At 44.0% G+C, this 20,353-nt stretch overlaps 1 protein-coding gene and 1 long non-coding RNA gene across 9 annotated transcripts in view; one reads left to right on the top strand and one right to left on the bottom strand.

Moving 5' to 3' along the window:
* EIF2AK2 (eukaryotic translation initiation factor 2 alpha kinase 2) overlaps positions 1-15,763 on the bottom strand; it is a 35,303-nt gene extending 19,540 nt beyond the window's left edge. For 2 of the 8 annotated variants that reach the window (XM_045447133.1, XM_045447131.1), the window contains exons 1-7: positions 15,626-15,733; positions 9,142-9,273; positions 8,160-8,280; positions 5,063-5,220; positions 2,549-2,675; positions 1,243-1,322; positions 989-1,082 (exon numbers count right to left, since the gene is read on the bottom strand). In XM_045447133.1, the coding sequence (XP_045303089.1) occupies positions 989-1,082; positions 1,243-1,322; positions 2,549-2,675; positions 5,063-5,220; positions 8,160-8,280; positions 9,142-9,260 (699 nt within the window). In that variant the 5' untranslated portion in view covers positions 9,261-9,273; positions 15,626-15,733. Of the gene's footprint in view, positions 1-988; positions 1,083-1,242; positions 1,323-2,548; positions 2,676-5,062; positions 5,221-8,159; positions 8,281-9,141; positions 9,274-15,412 lie in introns of all 8 variants that reach the window. The other 6 variants (XM_045447134.1, XM_045447136.1, XM_045447129.1 and 3 more) reach the window with 5 other exon arrangements.
* A 439-nt stretch (positions 15,764-16,202) lies between these two features.
* On the top strand, positions 16,203-19,919 carry LOC123581244. The gene is made up of 2 exons (XR_006703684.1): positions 16,203-16,369; positions 17,932-19,919. It is a non-coding gene; the product is annotated as an uncharacterized LOC123581244 (long non-coding RNA).
* The last annotated feature ends 434 nt before the right edge of the window (positions 19,920-20,353 follow it).

Here is a 20,353-nt window from a genome sequence, read left to right as displayed (position 1 = left end):
TCCAGACGCCCCCCAAATTATCTGATTTTTAACATTAGTTCTGATTTTTTTTTTAATTTTTTTTTTCAACGTTTATTTATTTTTGGGACAGAGAGAGACAGAGCATGAACGGGGGAGGGGCAGAGAGAGAGGGAGACACAGAATCAGAAACAGGCTCCAGGCTCTGAGCCATCAGCCCAGAGCCTGACGCGGGGCTCGAACTCCCGGACCGCGAGATCGTGACCTGGCTGAAGTTGGAAGCTTAACTGACTGCGCCACCCAGGCGCCCCAGTTCTGATTTTTTAAAACAAGAGCAGAACTGGGGTGCCTGGGTGGCTCAGTCAGTTGAGCATCTGACTCTTAATTTCAGCTCAAGTCATGATCCTAGGGTCTTGGGATTGAGCCCTGTGTTAAGCTCCGTGCTGAGTGTGGAGGCTGCTTAAGATTTCTCTCTCTCAAGCCAAACCGTAAGAGACTCTTAAAAACTGAGAATAAACTGAGGGTTGATTGGAGGGGGAGGTGGGAGGGAGGGGGGTTGGGTGATGGGCATTGAGGAGGGCACCTGTTGGGATGAGCACTGGGTATTGTATGGAAACCAATTTGACAATAAATTTCATATTAAAAAAAAAAAAGATTTCTCTCTCTCTCCCTCTGCCCCTCTCCCCCACACATGTTCGTGTTCTCTCTCTCTCTCTTGAAAATAAAACAGGAGCAGAATTATATTAATGGACCTTTCAAGTACTAATTGATAGAAGATAAGCATGATCATAGGAATATATGAAAACATGAAGGTGAGTAGGGAGAAGATGAGAGTGAATAGTGGAGGAATTTTGCATGTGAGGAATGGGAGTTAATAAAGGAGGAAGTCAAATGCTGCCACATATCAATATGAAATAAGAGTGCACCAGATCATAGAAAAATTACGGTTGGGTATGGGAGATACTTTTTAAATGAGGAAATACAAAGAAAATAAGGAAACTAATTAGGAAGCTAGAGGCTAATACTATACCATAGGAGATGAAGAATTGTTTACACGGCCCCTGTCACAACTTCCTCCTGATGAATTTTCCAAGAAATCATTTTCAGATGGTGATTCAGAAGCACTGGAAGAAGGGGGAATAATTGTTAATTTGTGAACTCTGCCTATTTTTTGTTGATCAGTAATTTCTTTCTCTAAAGTCTCCTTCAACATTTGCATAAAATGTGCACTTTCAGGCAGCAATCTTAATTTGTTAAATATCACAGCTGTTTGCTCATACTTACGATATGCTTTTCACCAAAGTGTTGCTTCCAGAGTCACCAGGTGAAGTAATCAAAGAACCAGCTAATACCGAGTCAGCTTTCTGAAAGAAAGAGTACCCCTTAGGAGTTTGAAGAGCAATTAAGTTATTGCTCCATACTGACTCAGTCTCTGTGTGCTAACTACCACATTTATTTATGAATGCTTGATCTGGATTTACAAAACAACCCTGAGGGGGGCGCCTGGGTGGCTCAGTTGGTTGGACGACCAACTCTTGATTTCCAGTCAGGTCATGATCTCACAGTTTGTGAGTTCCAGCCCTGCATCAGGCTGTGCTACAAGTGCAGAGCCTGCTTGAGACTCATTCTCTCTCCCTCTCTCTGCCCTTCCCCCACTCATGCACGTGCTCTCCCTCTCTCCCAAAATAAATAAATAAATATTCAAACAAACAAACAAACAAACAAACAAACAAACAAACCCTGAACTGCCAACAGAACTTTGATCTCTGGGGCCTCATGGCCCCATGGCTCATGGCTCATGGCTCATTGGTGAAACACAGAATGGAGGAATCCTTTTGCTATGTTACTGGCTGTCCTGGCATCATCTAAACACAGTCTAACCTTTCCAGGGGAATTCTACCAAACACTTAAAGAAGAGTTAACCCCTATTCTTTTGAAGCTCTTCCAAAAATATAAATGGAAAGAAAACTTCCAAACTCATTCTATGAAACCAGCATTACCTTGATTCCAAAACCAAAGACCCCACTAAAAAGAATAGACCAATTTCTCTGATGAACATGGATGCAAAAATCCTCAAGATATTAGCCAACCAGATCCAACAATACGTTAAAATAATTATTCACCACAACCAAGTGGGATTTATACCTGGGATGCAGGGCTGGTTCAATATCCACAAAACAATCAATGTGCTACGTCACATCAATAAAAGAAAGGACAAGACCCATACGATCCTCTCAATAGATGCAGAGAAAGCATTTGACAAAATACAGCATCCTTTCTTGATAAAAACCCTCAAGAAAGTAGAAATAGAAGGATCATACCTCAGGATCATAAAAGCCATATATGAAAGACCCATTGCTAATATCATCCTCAATGGGGAAAAGCTGAGAACTTTCCCCCTAAGGTCAGGAACACGATAGGGATGTCCACTCTCACCTCTGTTATTCAACATAGTATTGGAAGTCCTAGCCTCAACAATTAGGCAACACAAAGGAATAAAAGCCATCCAAATCATCAAGGAGGAAGTCAAACTTGCACTCTTCAAAGGGAATTTTAAAATTTAAAAGTTAAATCCAAAGGCAGTACATACCATTGAGGTTTTCTCTGAAAGTATCTGCTCATACGCAAGCTTAGCGGCTGACTGTTTGGCTTCTTGCTTAGTACTACCTACACCAATACCGTATTCTTTCTGTCCAATTTTGCATCTATAATGAAATCTAGGAGAAATGATGGAGAATATGTAACCCAAATACCAAAAAACAGTGAATCTAATTTATGATGTGGAAACAAACACATATTAACAAATACCTAAATATGATGTGATAGGTAGATTTACAGTTGGTAGCTTGTATGATATAAATCTTCTAAACTGGCTGACCAGTTTCCCAGAATAACCAGGATTGGTTGACATCCTAGCTTGCATTTTCCAGCCAACTTCTCTTTGTTGCTTCACTGAAAATTCTGCAAAGGTTGGGGCACCTGAGTGGCTCAGTTTGTTAAGCATCCAGCTCTTGACTTCAGCTCAGGTCATGTGAGTTTTAGCCCTGCATCAGACTCCGTGCTGACAGTGTGGAGTCTGTCTGGGATTCTCTCTTTCTACCTCTCTCTTTGCCCCTCCCCCCTCATGTTCTCTTTCTTTCTCAAAATAAATAGATACAATTTTTTTAAAAAACTTAAAAAAAATTCCTTGGGGCACCTGGGTGGCTCAGTCGGTTAAGCTTCTGACTTCAGCCCAGGTCATGATCTCAGCATTCGTGAGTTCAAGCCCCACATCGGGCTCTCTGCTGTCAATGCAGAGCCCGCTTCAGATCCTTTGTCCCTCTTTCTGTCTGCACCTCCCCTGTGCTCTCACTCTCTCTCAAAAATAAATAAACATTAAAAACATTTTTTTAATTCCTCAAAGATCAAAAGATATGGAGGAAAAGAAGGATGAGAGAGATCTGGTAAATTTTTCAGAGATGCTCAAATGGAAAGAAAAAGCCTGAGTAGGGAAAGTAGGACATCTACAGTAGAAACAATAAGGTTATAGTGTTTTGTAGGGAATGGGAAAATCATAGATTTGTTCTAACTTCAGCATTTTCTGTCCCCTGCTCATGTGCCCCCAAACCTAAGAAAATCCCCACAGTACAAAAGACAAAAGCCCCATGCTGAAGTCCACACACCCCTCATATTATATGTAAGAATATTTGTGGTTAGGCAAGGATACTTGGACAATTACATGAGAACTATATTTAAGGTAGCAAAGCAATGGACATGGTAAGTATCGTCGAGTTACTATATATTACCGCAAAATTATTCTAGTATTATTTGCCATAGAGGCAGATACATCCAACCAGGGTGAGTCTTCGCTGCTGGGCCCTGAAAGCAGAATTAGGTTGAATGACTGGAGGGTTTCTATGGCTCTTATTCTCTCAGGCACCTCTAACTAGACTTGTCTCTTTTAGGGAACTGACATTAGAGCACTTAAGCCAAAGGAACCAAACAGGTGAGCTATGAAAAAATAAAATAGCCTCTTACTTTATTGAGATTGACCACACACTTCACTATTTCATGCCAGTGAATACTATGCTGCTTTTCTCATCCTGGTTCTGGCCTAAAAGCCATCAGAGTAAAATAGTCAATAGCTGAGTCAATTCAGAGGACAGTGGGGCACCTGGGTGGCTCAGTCGGTTGAGCGTCCGACCTCTGCCCAAGTCATGATCCCGTGCTTTGTGGGTTCAAGCCCCCCATCGGTCTCTGTGCTGACAGCTCAGACCCTGGAGCCTGCTTCAGATCTGTGTCACCCTCTGTCTCTGCCCCTCCCCTGCTTGCACTCTGTCTGTCTCCCCAAAATAAACAAACATTAAAGAAAAATTCAGAGGACAGTATCCTAAGGTAGTTATTTGGGTTATTTGTCAGATTTTTTTTCTCTCATTTACCTGGTTGGTTGTAGCCAAGAAACAATCCCCTTCAGACTCATTTGCTTTCTGCTTTTCCTAGTTCTTATCTATTCTTTATCCTTACTTCCAAAGTCTTGGCAGCTCTGAAGCTCTACTCCATCCCTCCAATCATATTCCTAAAATCCTGGTCTCCTCACAGTCTACGACTAAAACCCATTTCTTTTAATACCTGGTATTTGTCTAGGGAGTGACACCATTTAACTGAATTTGTAGGACAAACACCTGGACAAACAGCTCTCTAATCTGATGATGGTAGGAGAGTCATTTTGCCTACACGTGTGGCACAGCCATTTTCATCTAGCCACTCCCGCTGTGACCCCTGGGATGGAAATATCTCTGCACCCCCACACTCCCAAGCAGGGGCACCTCACACTCTCATAGGTCTCCTGCAGACTAAACCATCCAGATATACCTCAGAAACAAAGGATTCCCCAGATTTGATCTATTATGGTACATGGGTCCCAAGTCTTCAGCAAGTAAGCATTTTAATATTTCAATTACAAAGATGTCCAATTGCGTATGAGTTCTATAAAACTTTCCCTGCAGAATATACAAAAAAGGAAGACAAATATTTCTGGAAAATTAGACATGAAACAAGCCCATTATATTGCTGTTATATTGCTTAGATACAATGAAACAGAAGGAAAAGCTGAATTACGTCTCACCTTTCAGGCCCAGGTTCTTTCAATTCACATTGTTCATAATTTACAGACAGTTGTTCCTTCTGGGCAAGCCTATTGATACAGCCTATGAAATTCCCAGTGGATCCTAATCCTAATCCTTCTGATGAATGTGTTGTTGGCAGTGATACAGAACTAACTGCCTACAAAGAAAGAAAAATCTTGCTTAATATACATGAAAACAGAAGTTGAACTATTTTGATAAATACTAAATAAAATTTAGTTTATTTAATAAAATTTAATAAGATTACTAGAAGAATAATTTGAAAGACAATTTAGATCTTATGTGTTGTCCTACTCTACTACCTTGAGTACAAGTCTAAGTATGTATCTTTTTCTACCAGAAAAAATCCACAAGGGTAAGTGTTAACCATAGGAGCCACCATTTTCCTTTGATAGTTTCCTAAAGAAAAACAAAGTAGTTAACTTTCTTGTTTATCCACGCAAAATACTATAACACTGTCTCACTCACCCTTTGTAAATCTCAAAAATGAAGACAACCAAAATTGAAGTAAAGCCATATCCTGGATCACACCTTAGTGGGAAAGATGAATATAATAGCACATTCCTTCCATTATAAGAATGGAATGTACTTTTTTTAATCTGATGAAAGCTTGTCCAAAGTTTTTCTATTTAATTAATCTTGTCAGAGAACTAACTTTTGGTTTTATTGACCATCTTTATTATTTCTTTGTTTTCTTGTACATTAACGTCTGATCTTGTTATTATTTTCTTCTGCTTCATTAGGGGAAGGCATTCTATTGTTCTTTTTCTAACTTCTTGATTCGATTTTCTGGCTCATTAACAATTCATGAGTTTACAATTTTGCCTGATTTACTTTTCCCAACTTGAGTTACCAGGGAGACATCATCGAGTAAGACTTTTCAGGAAAGTATCTTGAAAGTCAATGTTTTCAAATGTTCAATATGTGAGAATGATCCTCTCTTGTCCCACATATAAACCAGCTCTTGTCTCATGTTACAGCCATTTCTCGACTGTCCCTTGGCTTTTAACGTTGCTATGGACAGTATGATTTTTTTTCATTTTTATATACTTTTAAAGTATTTATTTATCTTTGAGAAAGAGAGAGCACAATCAGGGGAGGGGCAGAGAGTAAAGGACACAAGAGGATCTGAAGCAGGCTCCACGCTCACAGCACAGAGTTTGATGTAGGGCTCAAACTTGTGAAGCTGAATTCGGATAGCTAACCAACTAAGCCACCAGGCACCCCTTCATTTTTACATTAAAAAAAAATTGTTTTTAATGCTTATTTATTTTTGAGACCGAGAGAGACAGAGCGTGAGCAGGGAAGAGCAGAGAGAGGGGGAGACACAGAATCTGAAGCAGGCTCCAGGCTCCAAGCTGTCAGCACAGAGCCCTACGCGGGGCTCGAGCTCACGAACTGTGAGATCATGAGCCAAGCCGAAGTCGGACGCTTAACTGACTGGGCCACCCAGGTGCCCCCATTTTTACATTTTAAATAATTTACTTTTGGGGGTGCCTGGATGGCTCAGTCGGTTAAGTGTCCAGCTTTGGCTCAGGTCATGATCTCGAGGTTCGTGAGTTCGAGCCCCGCATTAGGCTCTGTGCTGACAGCTTGGAGCCTGGAACCTGCTTCAGATTCTGTGTATCTGTCTCTCTCTGGCCCTCCCCTGCTCATGATCTGTCTTTCTCTCTCTCTCTCTCTCTCTCTCTCAAAAAATGAATAAACATTAAAAGAAATTTTGAAAAAAAATTTTTTAAAAATAAAAATTTTTTTTAAATTAAAAAAAAAAAATTTCTTTTCTGCCTAGATGCTTGCAGGATTTTGTCATCACGCCTAGAGCTCAGGACTTTCCCAATGATTGATCGATCTTGTTCTTGGTGACTCCGTATTTTTCTACGATCTGTTGTTTTAATCTGGATGCAGGTCTTCCTTTATTTCAGAAACATTTTCGACTGGAATCTCTTCAGACAGCTTTTTCTGTACTCTTTACTCTGTTCTCACCTAGAACAGAGCTCTTGATCAGGCTCTGGATCATCCGCCCTCCTGATACATCACCCTCCTCACAGTCCCTCCACCTCTTTGTCCTTTCCCACTGCACTGCTCACTTAGGTGGAGGGGTCCTGCCAGGACCTGTCGGCTCATTTCACACTGTTTCCTTTCCCCATTCTTCCAACTTCAGAGGCTACCACTACCATTAGCATTCTAAATAGGTATGGCCAAGCTTTGCCCACTATCTCCTAGATATAGCTTTCATTCAGGGCTTTACAGAAATGGAGACGGGGCGGGGGGGGGGGCGCGGAACTTCTGAATGTAAAAGAACTTGTGGGAGCACCTGAGTGGCTCAGTTGGTGAAGAGACCGACTCTTGATATCAGCTAAGGTAGTGATCTCTCAGTTGTGAGACTGAGCCCCTTGTCGGACTCTGTGCTGATAGCGTGGAGCCTGCTTGGGATTCTCTCTCTCCTTCTTCCTAAGCTCCTCCCCCACTTGCCCTCGCTCTCTCTCTCAAAATAAATAAATAAACTTAAAAAAAGAAAAAGATGGGGTGCCTGGGTGGCTCAGTCAGTTAAGCGTCCGACTTCGGCTCAGGTCATGATCTCACGGTTCGTGAGTTCAAGCCCCGCATCAGGCTCTGCGCTGACAGAGCGGAACCTGGAGCCTGCTTCGATTCTGTGTCTCCCTGTCTCTCTGCCCCTCCCCCGCTTGCACTTTGTCTCTCTCTCTCTTTCAAAAATAAATAAAACATTTTTTAAAACTTTAAAAAATAGGGGCGCCTGGGTGGCTCAGTCAGTTAAGCATCCGACTTCGGCTTGGCTCATGATCTCACAGTTCGTGAGCTCGAGCCCCATGTCGGGCTCTGTGCTGACAGCTCAGAGCCTGGAGCCTGCTTCGGATTCTGTGTCTCCCCCTCTCTCTGCCCCTTCCCTGCTCATGCTCTGTGTCTCTCTGTCTCTCAATAATAAATAAATATTAAAAAAAATTTTGTTTTAAAAACTAAAAAATTAATTAATTAATTTAAAAAAAAAGAACTTGTGAATGGCTTTACTCTGTATGGGTATTTTCTCACAGAGAAAAGTTAAAAGGGGCATTTACTCACCTTGTTTTCTTTATTAAGTATTTCAATCGCCAATTTGGCTGCAGCATTTCTGGCCTCCTTCTTCGATTTACCTTCAGCTTCTGGATATTCTCTCTCATCTATGATAACTTGGTATTTAAACCTGATTACAAAGACAATATTCATAAAATATTATAAAATTCATGCATTATCTAAAGACAAGTGTTCTAATTACACTGCCTCCTGTGACTACCCTGAAGGTTTTAACCCATTCCACATAGAATTTAAACAGTCACCCCCAAACACCAAACAGCACATCATCTTTGTTCTAAAGCTAAATTATTTTTTCTTTTTTTTAAGTTTATTTATTTATTTTGAGACAGAGACAGAGAGACAACAGGCAAGGGGCAGAGAGAGAGAAAGAAAGAGAGAGAATCCCAAACAGGCTCTGTACTGTTAGTGCAGAGCCTGACATGGGGCTTGAACTCACAATCTGTGAGATCGTGACCTGAGCAGGAATCAAGAGTTGGATGCTCAACGACTGAGCCGCCCAGGTGCCCCCATAGCTAAATTATTGACTTCAAAATTGTGCCAGAGTGGCCATTTTCCCAGTTCATATTTTATGGAGATATACCTTTTAAAAACCCCAGCCATCAGATGTGCTTGGGTGGCTCAGTCGGTTAAGCATCTGACTTTGGCGCAGGTCATGATCTCAAGGTTTGTGAGTTTGAGCCCCGCGTCGGGCTCTGTGCTGACAGTACAGAGCCGGGAGCCTGCTTCAGATTCTGTGTCTCCCTGTCTCTCTGTGCCCCTCCCCCACTTGTGCTGTGTCTCTATCAAAAATAAATAAATGTTAAAAAAAACAAACAAAAACAACAAAAAAACCCCCAGCAATTTGAGGGACCTAGTTGGCCCAGTCAGTTGAGCATGTGACTCTTGCTCTCGAGGTTGTAAGTTCAAGCCCCACATTGGATACAGAAATTACTAAAAAAATACAACCTTAAAAAAGAAAAAAGCAATGTACCTTAAGTTATGTGGAGGTCCTGTCTTAGACAGTTCCTGGTACTTAAGTACCATGTTGTGCTTCTGACAATATACGTTAAGTTCTTCTATAAAAAAACTTGGTGGACGATGATTGGCCATTTCTTCTAGTAACCTAGAACAGAAGAGATGTTTGAAAAAAGTAACACAGAACATATTTAATCTGATTTTCCCAGTCCAGTTTAGGAGACAAAACAGGGTAAGAAGAACCTTCTTTAGAAGACTCATCTCTGGGCACCTGGGTGGCTAAGTTGGTTAAGTGTCCAACTTCAGCTCAGGTCATGATCTTGCACCTCATGAGTTCAAGCCCCGCGTTGGGTTCTGTGCTGACAGCTCAGAGCCTGGAGCCTGCTTCCGATTCCGATTCCGTGTCTCCCTCTCTGCTCCTCCCCCACTCGCATGCGCACGCGTGCTCTCTCTCTCTCTCAAAAATAACTAACATTAAAAAAAGAGACTCATTTCAGCCCCACATAAATACAGAGAAGACTTTGTTACAAAATCTTTTTCTCTCATGAACTGCATACCAAAACTTTCTACTTTCATAACTCAACTGGCCAAAAAAGGAAAGGGATCTCTCTCTTCCACTCCACTCTCTGTTTCTAGTGAATGTCAGGTACAAGTTTATCTACCTGCCTGAGAAGGTAAAAAGGCTACAGGAGTAGAATCAGAATTCTTCATGCTGAGAAGAAAAAGGTCGAGAGTACATACATAAAGTGAAGTTTATGAAATCATTAAACACTTTGCAATACAGAAATAGACTTCCATATGAAATCTCCAAAATCTTTCTTTGAAAAGTCAATTTTAGGTAAATTTACCTGGGTGAATTATGACCCCAGTTTATGGGTCTCATTGGACCAAGAGAGTAGCAATGACTTAAATCATAAGAAAAATCTAAAAAATATACAGAATCTAAATACAGGAGCTCAAACTATAAAACTCTTAGAAAAAAGACATAAGGGTAAATCTTCATGATCTTGGATTTGGCAATGGAATCTTTGTTATCACAGCAAAAGCACAAGCAGCAAAAGAAAACACAGATATACTGGGTTTTATCAAAAGTAAAATCATTTGTGTGACACAGGCCACTATGAAGAAAATGAATGTACAGAATGGGATATCTATAAATCATATGCTGATAAGGGTCTAATATCCAGAATATATAAAGAACTTTTACAACCCAACAACAAAAAGACAACCTAATTAAAAACTGGCAAAGGACTTGAACAGACATTGCTTGTAAATATTCTAGTACCCCAGGGTCCAGTCCTTGGATCTCCTCTCTCTTCTAACACTCACTCCCCTGGTGATCGCCTCTAGAATTATGGCTTTAAATTCCATCTACACAATGGTGGTGTGCAAAAGAACACTTCTACCCCTCCTTCCTGACTCCTAACTCCTGTCCAACACGCTGCCTCCTGAAATGTTCTTGGCTCTACCCCTTCCACTACCTTTGCCTGGTCAACTCCTATTTCCTATAGATCTCGGCTCAAATGTTACTTCTCAGACACCCTTGAAGAGGTCCTGGTTTGGTGCTCTATCACAGCTCTTGTCCCCTTTACTACAATTGCTTATATAACTGTGCGCCAAAAGAGTTCACAAGCTGTAAAAGGGAAGGGGGCAGGCTGTTATAGTAGTGGCTCAATAATCAATGACTGGATGCCAAAGTATCTGCAGACCTCCCCCCCACCCCAGACCTCCCCCGCCATGACTTGTCACATGATTTTCTCTTTGCTATGAATGCAATATGTGAGCCCTCTGTCTACCAGGCAACTCCCACTCATCTGTGAGGCTCCACAAGTCTTCTTTGATGTTGGAGGGCCCACTAGTATTCCTCCAACGCCCGGCCACTCCACTTTGCCCAGCTCTGATAACAGCCCAGTGAGTTCTTTGGGAAGTAGGTTCTATGTCTTACTCATCTTTGTATATCAACACCCAGTGGGCAGTGGTAAGTGCTGAACAGTTGAACGGTATACAGGAGAATGAAAGAATGACTCATTAAAATTAAATACTGCACGTTCAATCCCTTCGTCTTCTCCTTTTTCTTCATCTGCTGTTTTCTGTGTATCCTTTCTTCATTTATTCAGTAAATGTTTATCAAATGTCAGGCACTGTTCTGACCATGAGTATACAGATGTGCACAGGACAGATTATAACCCTACCTGCATTCCACTGAGGGAAGACAGAAAATGATCATGTACAGAAACAAATAAAAGGAATGGATAATATGATGATCGGATGGCTGAAAGTGCCACGGTGAAATTAAATAGGGGTGCGGCATAGAGGATGAGCTCTGTTGGTGGGGACAGAGGGAGGTGGTTGTAGACACAGTGGTCAGGAAAGACCTTTCTTAGGAGGCAATATTTAAATGAAGACTGAGTAATGAGAAAGTCCATCATATTAAGATATGAGGGAAGAGTATCTCAGGAACCAGCATGGCCTTTGAAGGGATAACAAAAAGACCAAGGGGACTGCTGCACATTGAATGAGGGGGAAAGAGTAGGAAGTGAGACAGAGAAGTGGGCCAGTGCCACCCACATAGACCTTGTGGTTCACGGTCAGAACTGGTGGATGTTACTACAATTGCAATAGGAAGTTAGTTACAGAAGGTTCTTTAAGTAGTGGGGGGATGTGATTGGATTTACGTTTTAAAGGATTACTCTGATACTATGTAAAGAACTAGGTATGCTGGCAGGGACAGGTGTGGAAAGGGAAGCAGAGCACGTGCAGAAGTAAGGAGACCAAACAGAGGCGGCTGCAGTGGTTTGGGTGAGCGGTGCTGGTGGCTCCCAGTGCCTGGAGCCCGAGCAAAGGTAAAGCCCTCACATGACTGCTTAGTGTCGTAGAGACAGGCTTTACAGCCACACGGATCTGGGCTATACCCTCTCTGAACCTTTTATTTATGACTTGAAGACAGGAATAAAAGCACCTGAGTTCAACGTTGTGGGGAATAAATCAGATGAAAAGCATCCAGCAGAGTTCTTCCCACACCATTAACCTTCAATCAATGGTGCTCCTGGTCTGCAATTCTAAAATCCAAAAGGCACTGAAAATTGAGGTTTATTTTGTTTTCATTTGTTTGTTTTGTTTTTGATAGGTGTGTAGCCCGCTGTCTAGACCTGAAATGACACAAGCTAGCTTTTTTTTTTTTTTTTTTTTTAATTTTTTTTTTTCAACGTTTATTTATTTTTGGGACAGAGAGAGACAGAGCATGAACGGGGGAGGGGCAGAGAGAGAGGGAGACACAGAATCGGAAACAGGCTCCAGGCTCTGAGCCATCAGCCCAGAGCCTGACGCGGGGCTCGAACTCACGGACCGCGAGATCGTGACCTGGCTGAAGTCGGACGCTTAACCGACTGCGCCACCCAGGCGCCCCTACACAAGCTAGCTTTATGATACTTTGTTGTCCACTTATACAGTTCACTACAGAAACTGTTTTATTAGAGAGTGCTGCCCCCAAATCCCGCTGAGAGCATGGTATAATAGACAGGATGTATGCCGCCTTACCTTCCTAAAATCCAAAAACCTCTGAATATCAGAACACATCTGGCCCAAGGGTTTGTTTTTTTTTTAATTTTTTTTTTAACGTTTATTTATTTTTGAGACAGAGAGAAACAGAGCATGAACGGGGGAAGGTCAGAGAGAGGGAGACACAGAATCTGAAACAGGCTCCAGGCTCTGAGCTGTCAGCACAGAGCCCGACGCGGGGCTTGAACTCACGGACCGCGAGATCATGACCTGAGCCGAAGTCGGCCACTTAACCGACTGAGCCACCCAGGCGCCCCGAGGCCCAAGGGTTTTTGATAAGGATCTGTAGACGTACCGTAGGAACAGAACAGTGTCATTTACTTTGGTCACAACTATGAGACCATATGTCAGATTGGGAGGGGATCACAGACTTCAAAATAGCAGTTATGGAAGAGACCGTAAGTTCTCTCAAATGCTCTAAACCCTCTGTACTCTTAATTTTAAGTAACTGCCCATCATCAGAATTTAAGTGAAATATATGTGCAACCTAAGAAAGTGCTGAATTAACATGTTTGCAAAAGTACTTACAAGCCTGGAAAAAAGAAGCAGCAGGTTTCTTTTCCAACTACTGTAAATTAATCTTGTTTTAAATCTATGTCATCATTTTCCTAAAAGAAATCCCCACCTAAATCACTGATGAGTGTTATGTATCCATCTTACTCATGCCCGGAAGTCACTATGACCGTGCCTTTGCCCCTTCTGGCAGACTGTTAGCTCCTTGTGGGCCCAGCCCCCTCCCGGGCCTCCACAATGCTTGCCACACAACACATATCATCTAGTATCTGACTAATGAAATGAGTAAACTATAGGTCCAGGGTATGGATCCTCAGGGTCAAATAAGGAAATGGAAGAAGAGCATAATCTGCCCCAAATTCAAAACTCCTAAGTGACAGCAAAGTCTATCCTTCAGCCCTCCTTCGGCAAGACATTTTTTAGTGCTTAAGAAATCACAGGCTGGGAATGCAAACTGGTGCAGCCACTCTAGAAAACAGTATGGAGGTTCCTCAAAAAATTAAAAATAGAACTACCCTACAACCCAGCAATTGCACTACTAGGTATTTATCCAAGGGATACAGGTGTGCTGTTTCAAAGGGGCACATATACCCCCATGTTTATAGCAGCACTATCAATAATAGCCAAAGTATGGAAAGAGCCCAAATGTCCATCGATGGATGAATGGATAAAGAGATGTGGTATATATACAATGGAGTATTACTCGGCAACCAAAAAGAATGAAATCTTGACATTTGCAACTACGTGGATGGAACTGGAGGTTATTATGCTAAGTGAAATTAGTCAGAGAAGGACAAATATCATAAGACTTCACTCATATGAGGACTTTAAGATACAAAACAGATGAACATAAGGGAAGGGAAGCAAAAATAATATAAAAACATGGAGGGGGGCAAAACATAAGAGACTCTTAAATATGGAGAACAAACAGGGTTGCTGGAGGGATTGTGGGGGGGATGGGCTAAATGGGTAAGGGGTATTAAGGAATCTACTCCTGAAATCATTGTTGCACTATATGCTAATTAACTGGGATGTAAATTTTAAAAATAAATTAAAAAAAACAGGCAATAGGAAGTCTCGTTATTCTGTAATTCAAAAGAGAATTTATGAATTGCCATTCATTAAACAGATATTTAATGAGAACTATTATGTACTAGGTGCCCAGGCAGTACCAGTGAACAATACTTTTGTGAACTTACTAATGGAGGAACTCAGACAAATCCATAAAAAATGTCACAGGCTGAAAACTACCATGTTGAAAACTGAACCAGAGTAAGGGGGGACTGCCAGGGAAGGGAGGTGTTTTGTTTGTTAATAATAGACAGTATTCAGGGAAAGCTACTCTGACATAAGTGACATTGCAGGAAGCACAGGGTAAAACAGGGGAGTCTGGATGGCTCAGTGGGGTGGGGGTCCAACTTTGGCTCAGGTCATAATCTCATACATAGGTCATGATCTCACCGTGGCTGGGTTGGAGCCCCGCATCAGGCTCTATGCTGATAGTGGGGAGCCTGCTTGGGATTCTCTCTCTCTCCCTCGCTCTCTGCCCCTCCCCAACTTGTTCTCATTCTCTCTCTCTCAAAAACAAATACACTAAAAAAGAAGAAGTGCAGGGTAAGGTAAAAGAACGGCCGCCCAAGAAGGTATCGGGGGAAGAGCCTTCCAGGAAGGGTAAACAGGCCGTGCAAAGGCCCAGAGGCAAGCATATGCTTGGCTGTATCCCAAGAACAGCAATGGGGCCTGCATGGCCGGAGTGGAGAGAGCAAGGGGCCTTGTCTGTGCCATTTACGGAATTCTGATGAGACGGTAAGCCATTGGGATGATCCGAGCAAAGGAGTGTCCTGTTCTGATTAAAAGGACCCCTGGGCCAGCGGCAGTGTTGAAAAAAGACAAGGGGGAAAGGGCGGTAGGGAGTTGGGGCAGGGGAAGGAGGAAGGGATGGGGGCGGGGGAAGGGGAGAGGAGGGGACGGGGCGGGGGGGGGGGGGAAGAGGGTGGGGGAGGGCTAAGGCCAAGTAATTGGGAAACAATTAGAACTGTCTAGGCAAGAGATTTTTAGCCAGGGCCTATTTAGCCAATCTATAAGAAGTCCAGGCCTCCGTATTTCCGATAAGTCACATTCCCCACGTATCTGTTTTCCACTAGATCCCCCCGCTCCCGCACCCCCACCCCACCACCCCGCCACCCCGGCCTGGGAAATTCGTTACTTGCTCTGACCGAAATTCTTCGCGGAAAAAAAACAGCTCTCAGTCGCCAGTGCGCTGAGGGATCCCCTCCCCAGCTGCGGGCCTCGGACAGCGCTTCCGCGCGGCCAGGCCGGGGGTCGGCGGCCTCTATCCGCGCAGCCACTTCCCGGGCCGGGGCCGCGCCCCTCGCCGCGCCCAGCACCGCCCCGCGCGCTCGCCGCGCGCCCGGAGCCCCGCTGCTCACCGTGCACCGCCGCTGCCGCTGCCGCTGCCGCTGCCCGCCTGCCAGGTCCGGCGGCTCGCTCTCGCTTTCCTTTTCCCCGCCGGCTCCGCCTTCTATGACCGCGCGCGGCCCCTCCCGCACCGACTCGGGATCGCGGGAAACTCGAGTCTCCTTCCGAGTCCGCGCCGCGCGCGCTGCCGCCCACGTGCAGCCGGCTGCCCGCGGGGCGCGCGGGGACCCTCCTGCGGCACCCCCCGCTCCAAGCCCTCCGGCTTCCAGGTGTGTTTGTGGCCGGAAGGGTCCGTCGGGAGGAAGGGAGGACAGAGAGGTCTCCAAGCGCCCGTGGCGTGCCAGGGTGGGTATTATTCGCCCCATTTCAGGATCGAGGAAACTGAGTAAATTAACTCGTCCAAAGTCCTGCTGCTGATAAGTGGCAAAGTCAGGAGTCAACTCAGGGTCAGGCCTGTAAACACCGAAGGACTCCGTCCCCGTTCCCTTCTGCCTCCTCACTTTCACGAGGCTGGGGATGAAGAGACCTGAAGGCCTAGCCTTCCTTCAGTCAGTTTCCACCCATTTGTCTATTCATTCAACGGGTACTTGCCAGCGCTGTTCTAAACACCGGCCGCAGGTCCAGCCATTAGGAGAGCTACCTGCTCCCTGTGGGACCTCGTGGAGTTTTGCTCCCGAAGCCCCTACGGGTAGTCCTCGGTTTATAAGAAACTGACACAGCGATTGAGGAGTCCTGAGGACTTACGATACAGCAAAGTAGGTACCCATTACTGTACCCATTCAGCAGATAAGAAAACTGAGGTCTGGGGCACAGAGAAGTTCAGTAACACACAAGTTAAGTAAGCCGGAGAGCTAGAATTAGAATTACAAGTCTGTACCCTCAACATCTGAGCTAGAGTGAGCGAGTGAGGTGGTCCCAAGATGGACCTCCGATATACTATTGGTATTGGGCATTGGCTCTAGGAGTCATTGCCCACTCCTCTTCTCCATCCCTCCGGAGTTTCAGTGGCTAAACTGAATGGCTTAATTTTCGGTGGTTAAACGCTATATTTTCTTTAGAGCCCAGGTCCTGGGCAGAGGATTTAAATTCTGCAAATGTGAAGTACTGGTGGAAAGTTTGAAAGATAGATAGGAGACAGAGCCATCTTTCTGTGGGATTTCCAGATGACGGAAAGCTCCAGAAATAGCAGGGATTTGCATGAGACCATTTACCAGGTTTGTGGGTGTGTGGTGTCTGTGACAGCAGCAACAGCAGTAGCAGTGACAGGTTTTCTGAAGGCCCTGAACTGCCCAAGAGAGTTTAAAGACAGGAAATGACAATCTCAAGCGTGGTCAGAGATACAAGCTTTAATAAATGCCCAGAAGGACCTCTTATTTCATGTAGACTCAGGGCTGATGTTGCAGAAATTAGGTGCAGAGTCTGCAGCTGCAGGTAACAGAATTTTGCAATACAAATTTAATTTGCAGCCTCCCCAGGTCTCTTCTATGAACATTGAGGGCATTGAATGGGAAAGAATGAGGCCCTGGGAATTTGGGGGGATTTGAGTGAATCCAAGTACTACTGCCCTCCCAAATACTGCTGAGCCTTCAACAGCCCTCTGCCCATGTTTGGTAAGAGTGGTACAGCCTGGTTTGAAGATTATAAAGTAGTCACCTTGCAGGGAGGTGCTGATTCTCCAAATGCCCCATCCCTACCTCATACTTTCACTCCTAGAACTAGAATCAGATGCTAGCATGCCCCAAGAGGATACGGACAAGATCTGATCCAGAGGAGATAGTTTATGGAACAAAAAATTTGCAAACCTCCACTAATTTTTATCAGCAGAAACCCAGGAAATATGCATGGAAATGATTCAAAAGGTGGCATTTAGAAATGAATGTAATTCAGATTATGCACTCAGTGTGCTGGCTCCAGCAGCTGGAAATGGCTCATTAGAAATGTTACTGCAACCTGGGCTCAGGGGTGGCCCCCATTAAATGAAATTGTGATGCCAACTAATACAGATAAATCAAAAATACTCAGGGAGTCAGGAATATTGGAGTAGAATGATGGCATTCATTCACTCCCTAGCCATGTTCCCCAAGAAGATCCAAAGGACCCTTCTTCCTCAGGCATTGAGGAAAATATTGGAGTGAGGATCCATTGGAGTGATGTATCCTTGATGTATCCTTGAAAAACTCTGTAATGCCTGACCACTGTAGGTTTAGGGAATGTCAGTGGGAGGTGCTGCCATTGGAAAAGCTCCCTAATTTCAGTGGGTATTATGGCAGGTATCTAAGACCCCCATGGCACTCACCCCTGCTCTGTCAACCCACAGCACTGAGCTCATGGAGAGTTCCCTGTGACCAGATGACTGAGAAAGAAAAAATCAAATGAAGCACAGTATACTGGCGTTAATCAGAAGTGGATTGATGTATTAAAACAGCCCCTCTGGAAGGTGGCCCTAAAGGGTATTGGGAGAAAGGAAATCCAGCAGGCAGAACTTTGAGCAGTACATTTCGTTGTCACTTGGAAGGAGAGCAAGCCAGTGGCTTGAACACACCCAGTGTCTCGCAGGCTAGCTGGAGATTCAGAGATTTGGAAGGAAGAAGATCAGAGGGTTGGTCATAAGCGGTCTGAGGAAAATGGTGTGGGTGAACCCCTTGGACACTATGAGCATATAGTGAATGTTCATCAAAGGCATCTACTACTTCTGAGGAGGCTTTTGAGGAGCAGGTGGCCAGGAAGACTTCTGTAGAGGTCAGTCAGCTTTTCCCCAGCACACCCAGTGTTTGTTCACGACGAATAAGGAGACGACAGCAGTAGCAAGGTATGGAATGTGTGAGTTCATCGACGCGAAATTCTCATCAAGGCTCATCTGGCTGCTGAGCACCCAGCAGTCTCCCATCAGGGACCAACTCTGAGCCCCAGTGTCAAGTACCATACCCCAAGGTAGACCAAGCGACCACTTGGTGGCAGACAGGTTACACAGGAGCCCTTCCATCTGGAGTGCACAGGGATTTGCCCTGTGGGGAGTGAGCGTTTATTTCAGGTACGGATTTGCATTTCCTTCCTGCAGTGCTTCTGCCAGCATCATCATTGTTGGATATTCTGTATACTTGCTCACCATCACAGCCTGTCTTGCTAAGAAACCCGTTTTACAGAAAAATGAGGCAGTATACTGACTGCTGTAGAATTCAGTAGTTTTACTATGAACCTCGTCACCCCAAAGCAGCTGGCTGTACAGGGCAGTAGGGTGGAGTATGGAAGGCTCAGGTGCAGCCCCAAGCAGGAGTATACTGAGTGTATACTCAGCTGAGTGTACTGTCCTTCATGGGCAGTGGATGTTCTAAACCAGATTGCTGTTTCTTTCATGGCCAGTACACCTGAACTCAGGAAACAGTAGAAGTGAGAGGGTTGTGTTCCACAATGAAACCTAGTCATGCTCTTGCAAAATAGTGCTCCCTGTTCCTATGACATTGGGCTGTGTTTCCAGTAGGAGACACATAGTTCCTTGAATAGGAATTTGAAACTGCATCTGGACATTTCAGGTTCATGATGCCATCAGGCCATCAAGGAAATAAGGAAGTTACCAAACCAGCTGGGCTGATTTATGGGAAAATAGTGATGTAGCCACACAACGGAGTTAGAGACAAGCATGTCTTTAACTCAGGAGTTTCTCTTGAGTTCCTTCTAGTAACTCCCTGCTCAATGATACATGTTAGTAGAAATCTACAGCTGTTCAACAAGACAGGACTGTTTAGGGCTCAGATCCTTCAGGATTGAAGGTTTATGTCACCCTACTGGCTGGGAAGATTTCTGAGGGCAAAGAGAATAAGTAATAAGGAATAAGGAAGTAATAAACACCAACTACAGTTTCATGACCTGTTGCATTTTTCTTCCTTGCTTTGTTTTTGTATTAATAAACTTCTTTTCATTGCTTTTCCCTTTCCTTTTCTATGAGATTTGCTGGTAGTGGTTAATTTTATAAGATAATCTTCTGGTTAGAGTGTCTTACGGTAGAATTTGTGACTAAAAGAGAAGAGGGAGGAATATCACATAGCCATGGGTATAAAGACTAGGGGCTCGGATAAGCATGTTTTCATTTGAAGAAGGGAATGGGTGCATTAGGTGGGAACATAGTTCTGTTGTCTGCTTGAAAGATTATTAGTGCAAGCAGTGGACTGCACGATATTGTTCGTTTTTATTTAGCTTCTAATCTCACTCCTTTCTATGTCTCCCTGCCTCCTGGATTATAAAGTATGGAAAGTTAAAATCACATTGCCAGATTTTTACGGAATTAAAATTCTGGAGTTCTGCTAATGACTGATGAGCCATGGTGCAAGATTTGGAAGATGGAAGGAAGGAGAAGGCCATCCTCATGTGATAGAATGAGCTGATGAGCAAACTTCTGTGCTCATGACTCCAGGTACCCTTGTCAGTTCTCCAAGGGTATGGTGCATCCGTGGCGGCAGCCGTGGTAGAAGCAGTGTCAGTGACAAGGTCCTGAGCTCTGCGTGGCAGGTGCAGTGGAAGTCTCCTGGTTTTCATTCTGCCAACCTTTCCGACATATATGCATTCATTTCCCACTGAATCCTTATGCTTGACATGCTTATAGTGGTTTCTGTTTCCAGTACTTCCCAAAGAGAAATCTCCCCCAAAATGGAGGCTACACTGAGGGGGTAGAGTTGAGAAGTGAAGGTTGAGAATCGGGCCCTTCTTTGAGCTCTGGATCAAGACTAATCTGAACCAGACCCATC

This window comes from Leopardus geoffroyi, chromosome A3 (assembly GCF_018350155.1).
Source record: "Leopardus geoffroyi isolate Oge1 chromosome A3, O.geoffroyi_Oge1_pat1.0, whole genome shotgun sequence".
In the NCBI taxonomy this organism is placed as follows: Eukaryota; Metazoa; Chordata; class Mammalia; order Carnivora; family Felidae; genus Leopardus; species Leopardus geoffroyi.
Note: the sequence above shows the minus strand (reverse complement) of the source record. Positions and strands in the feature narration are given on the sequence as shown.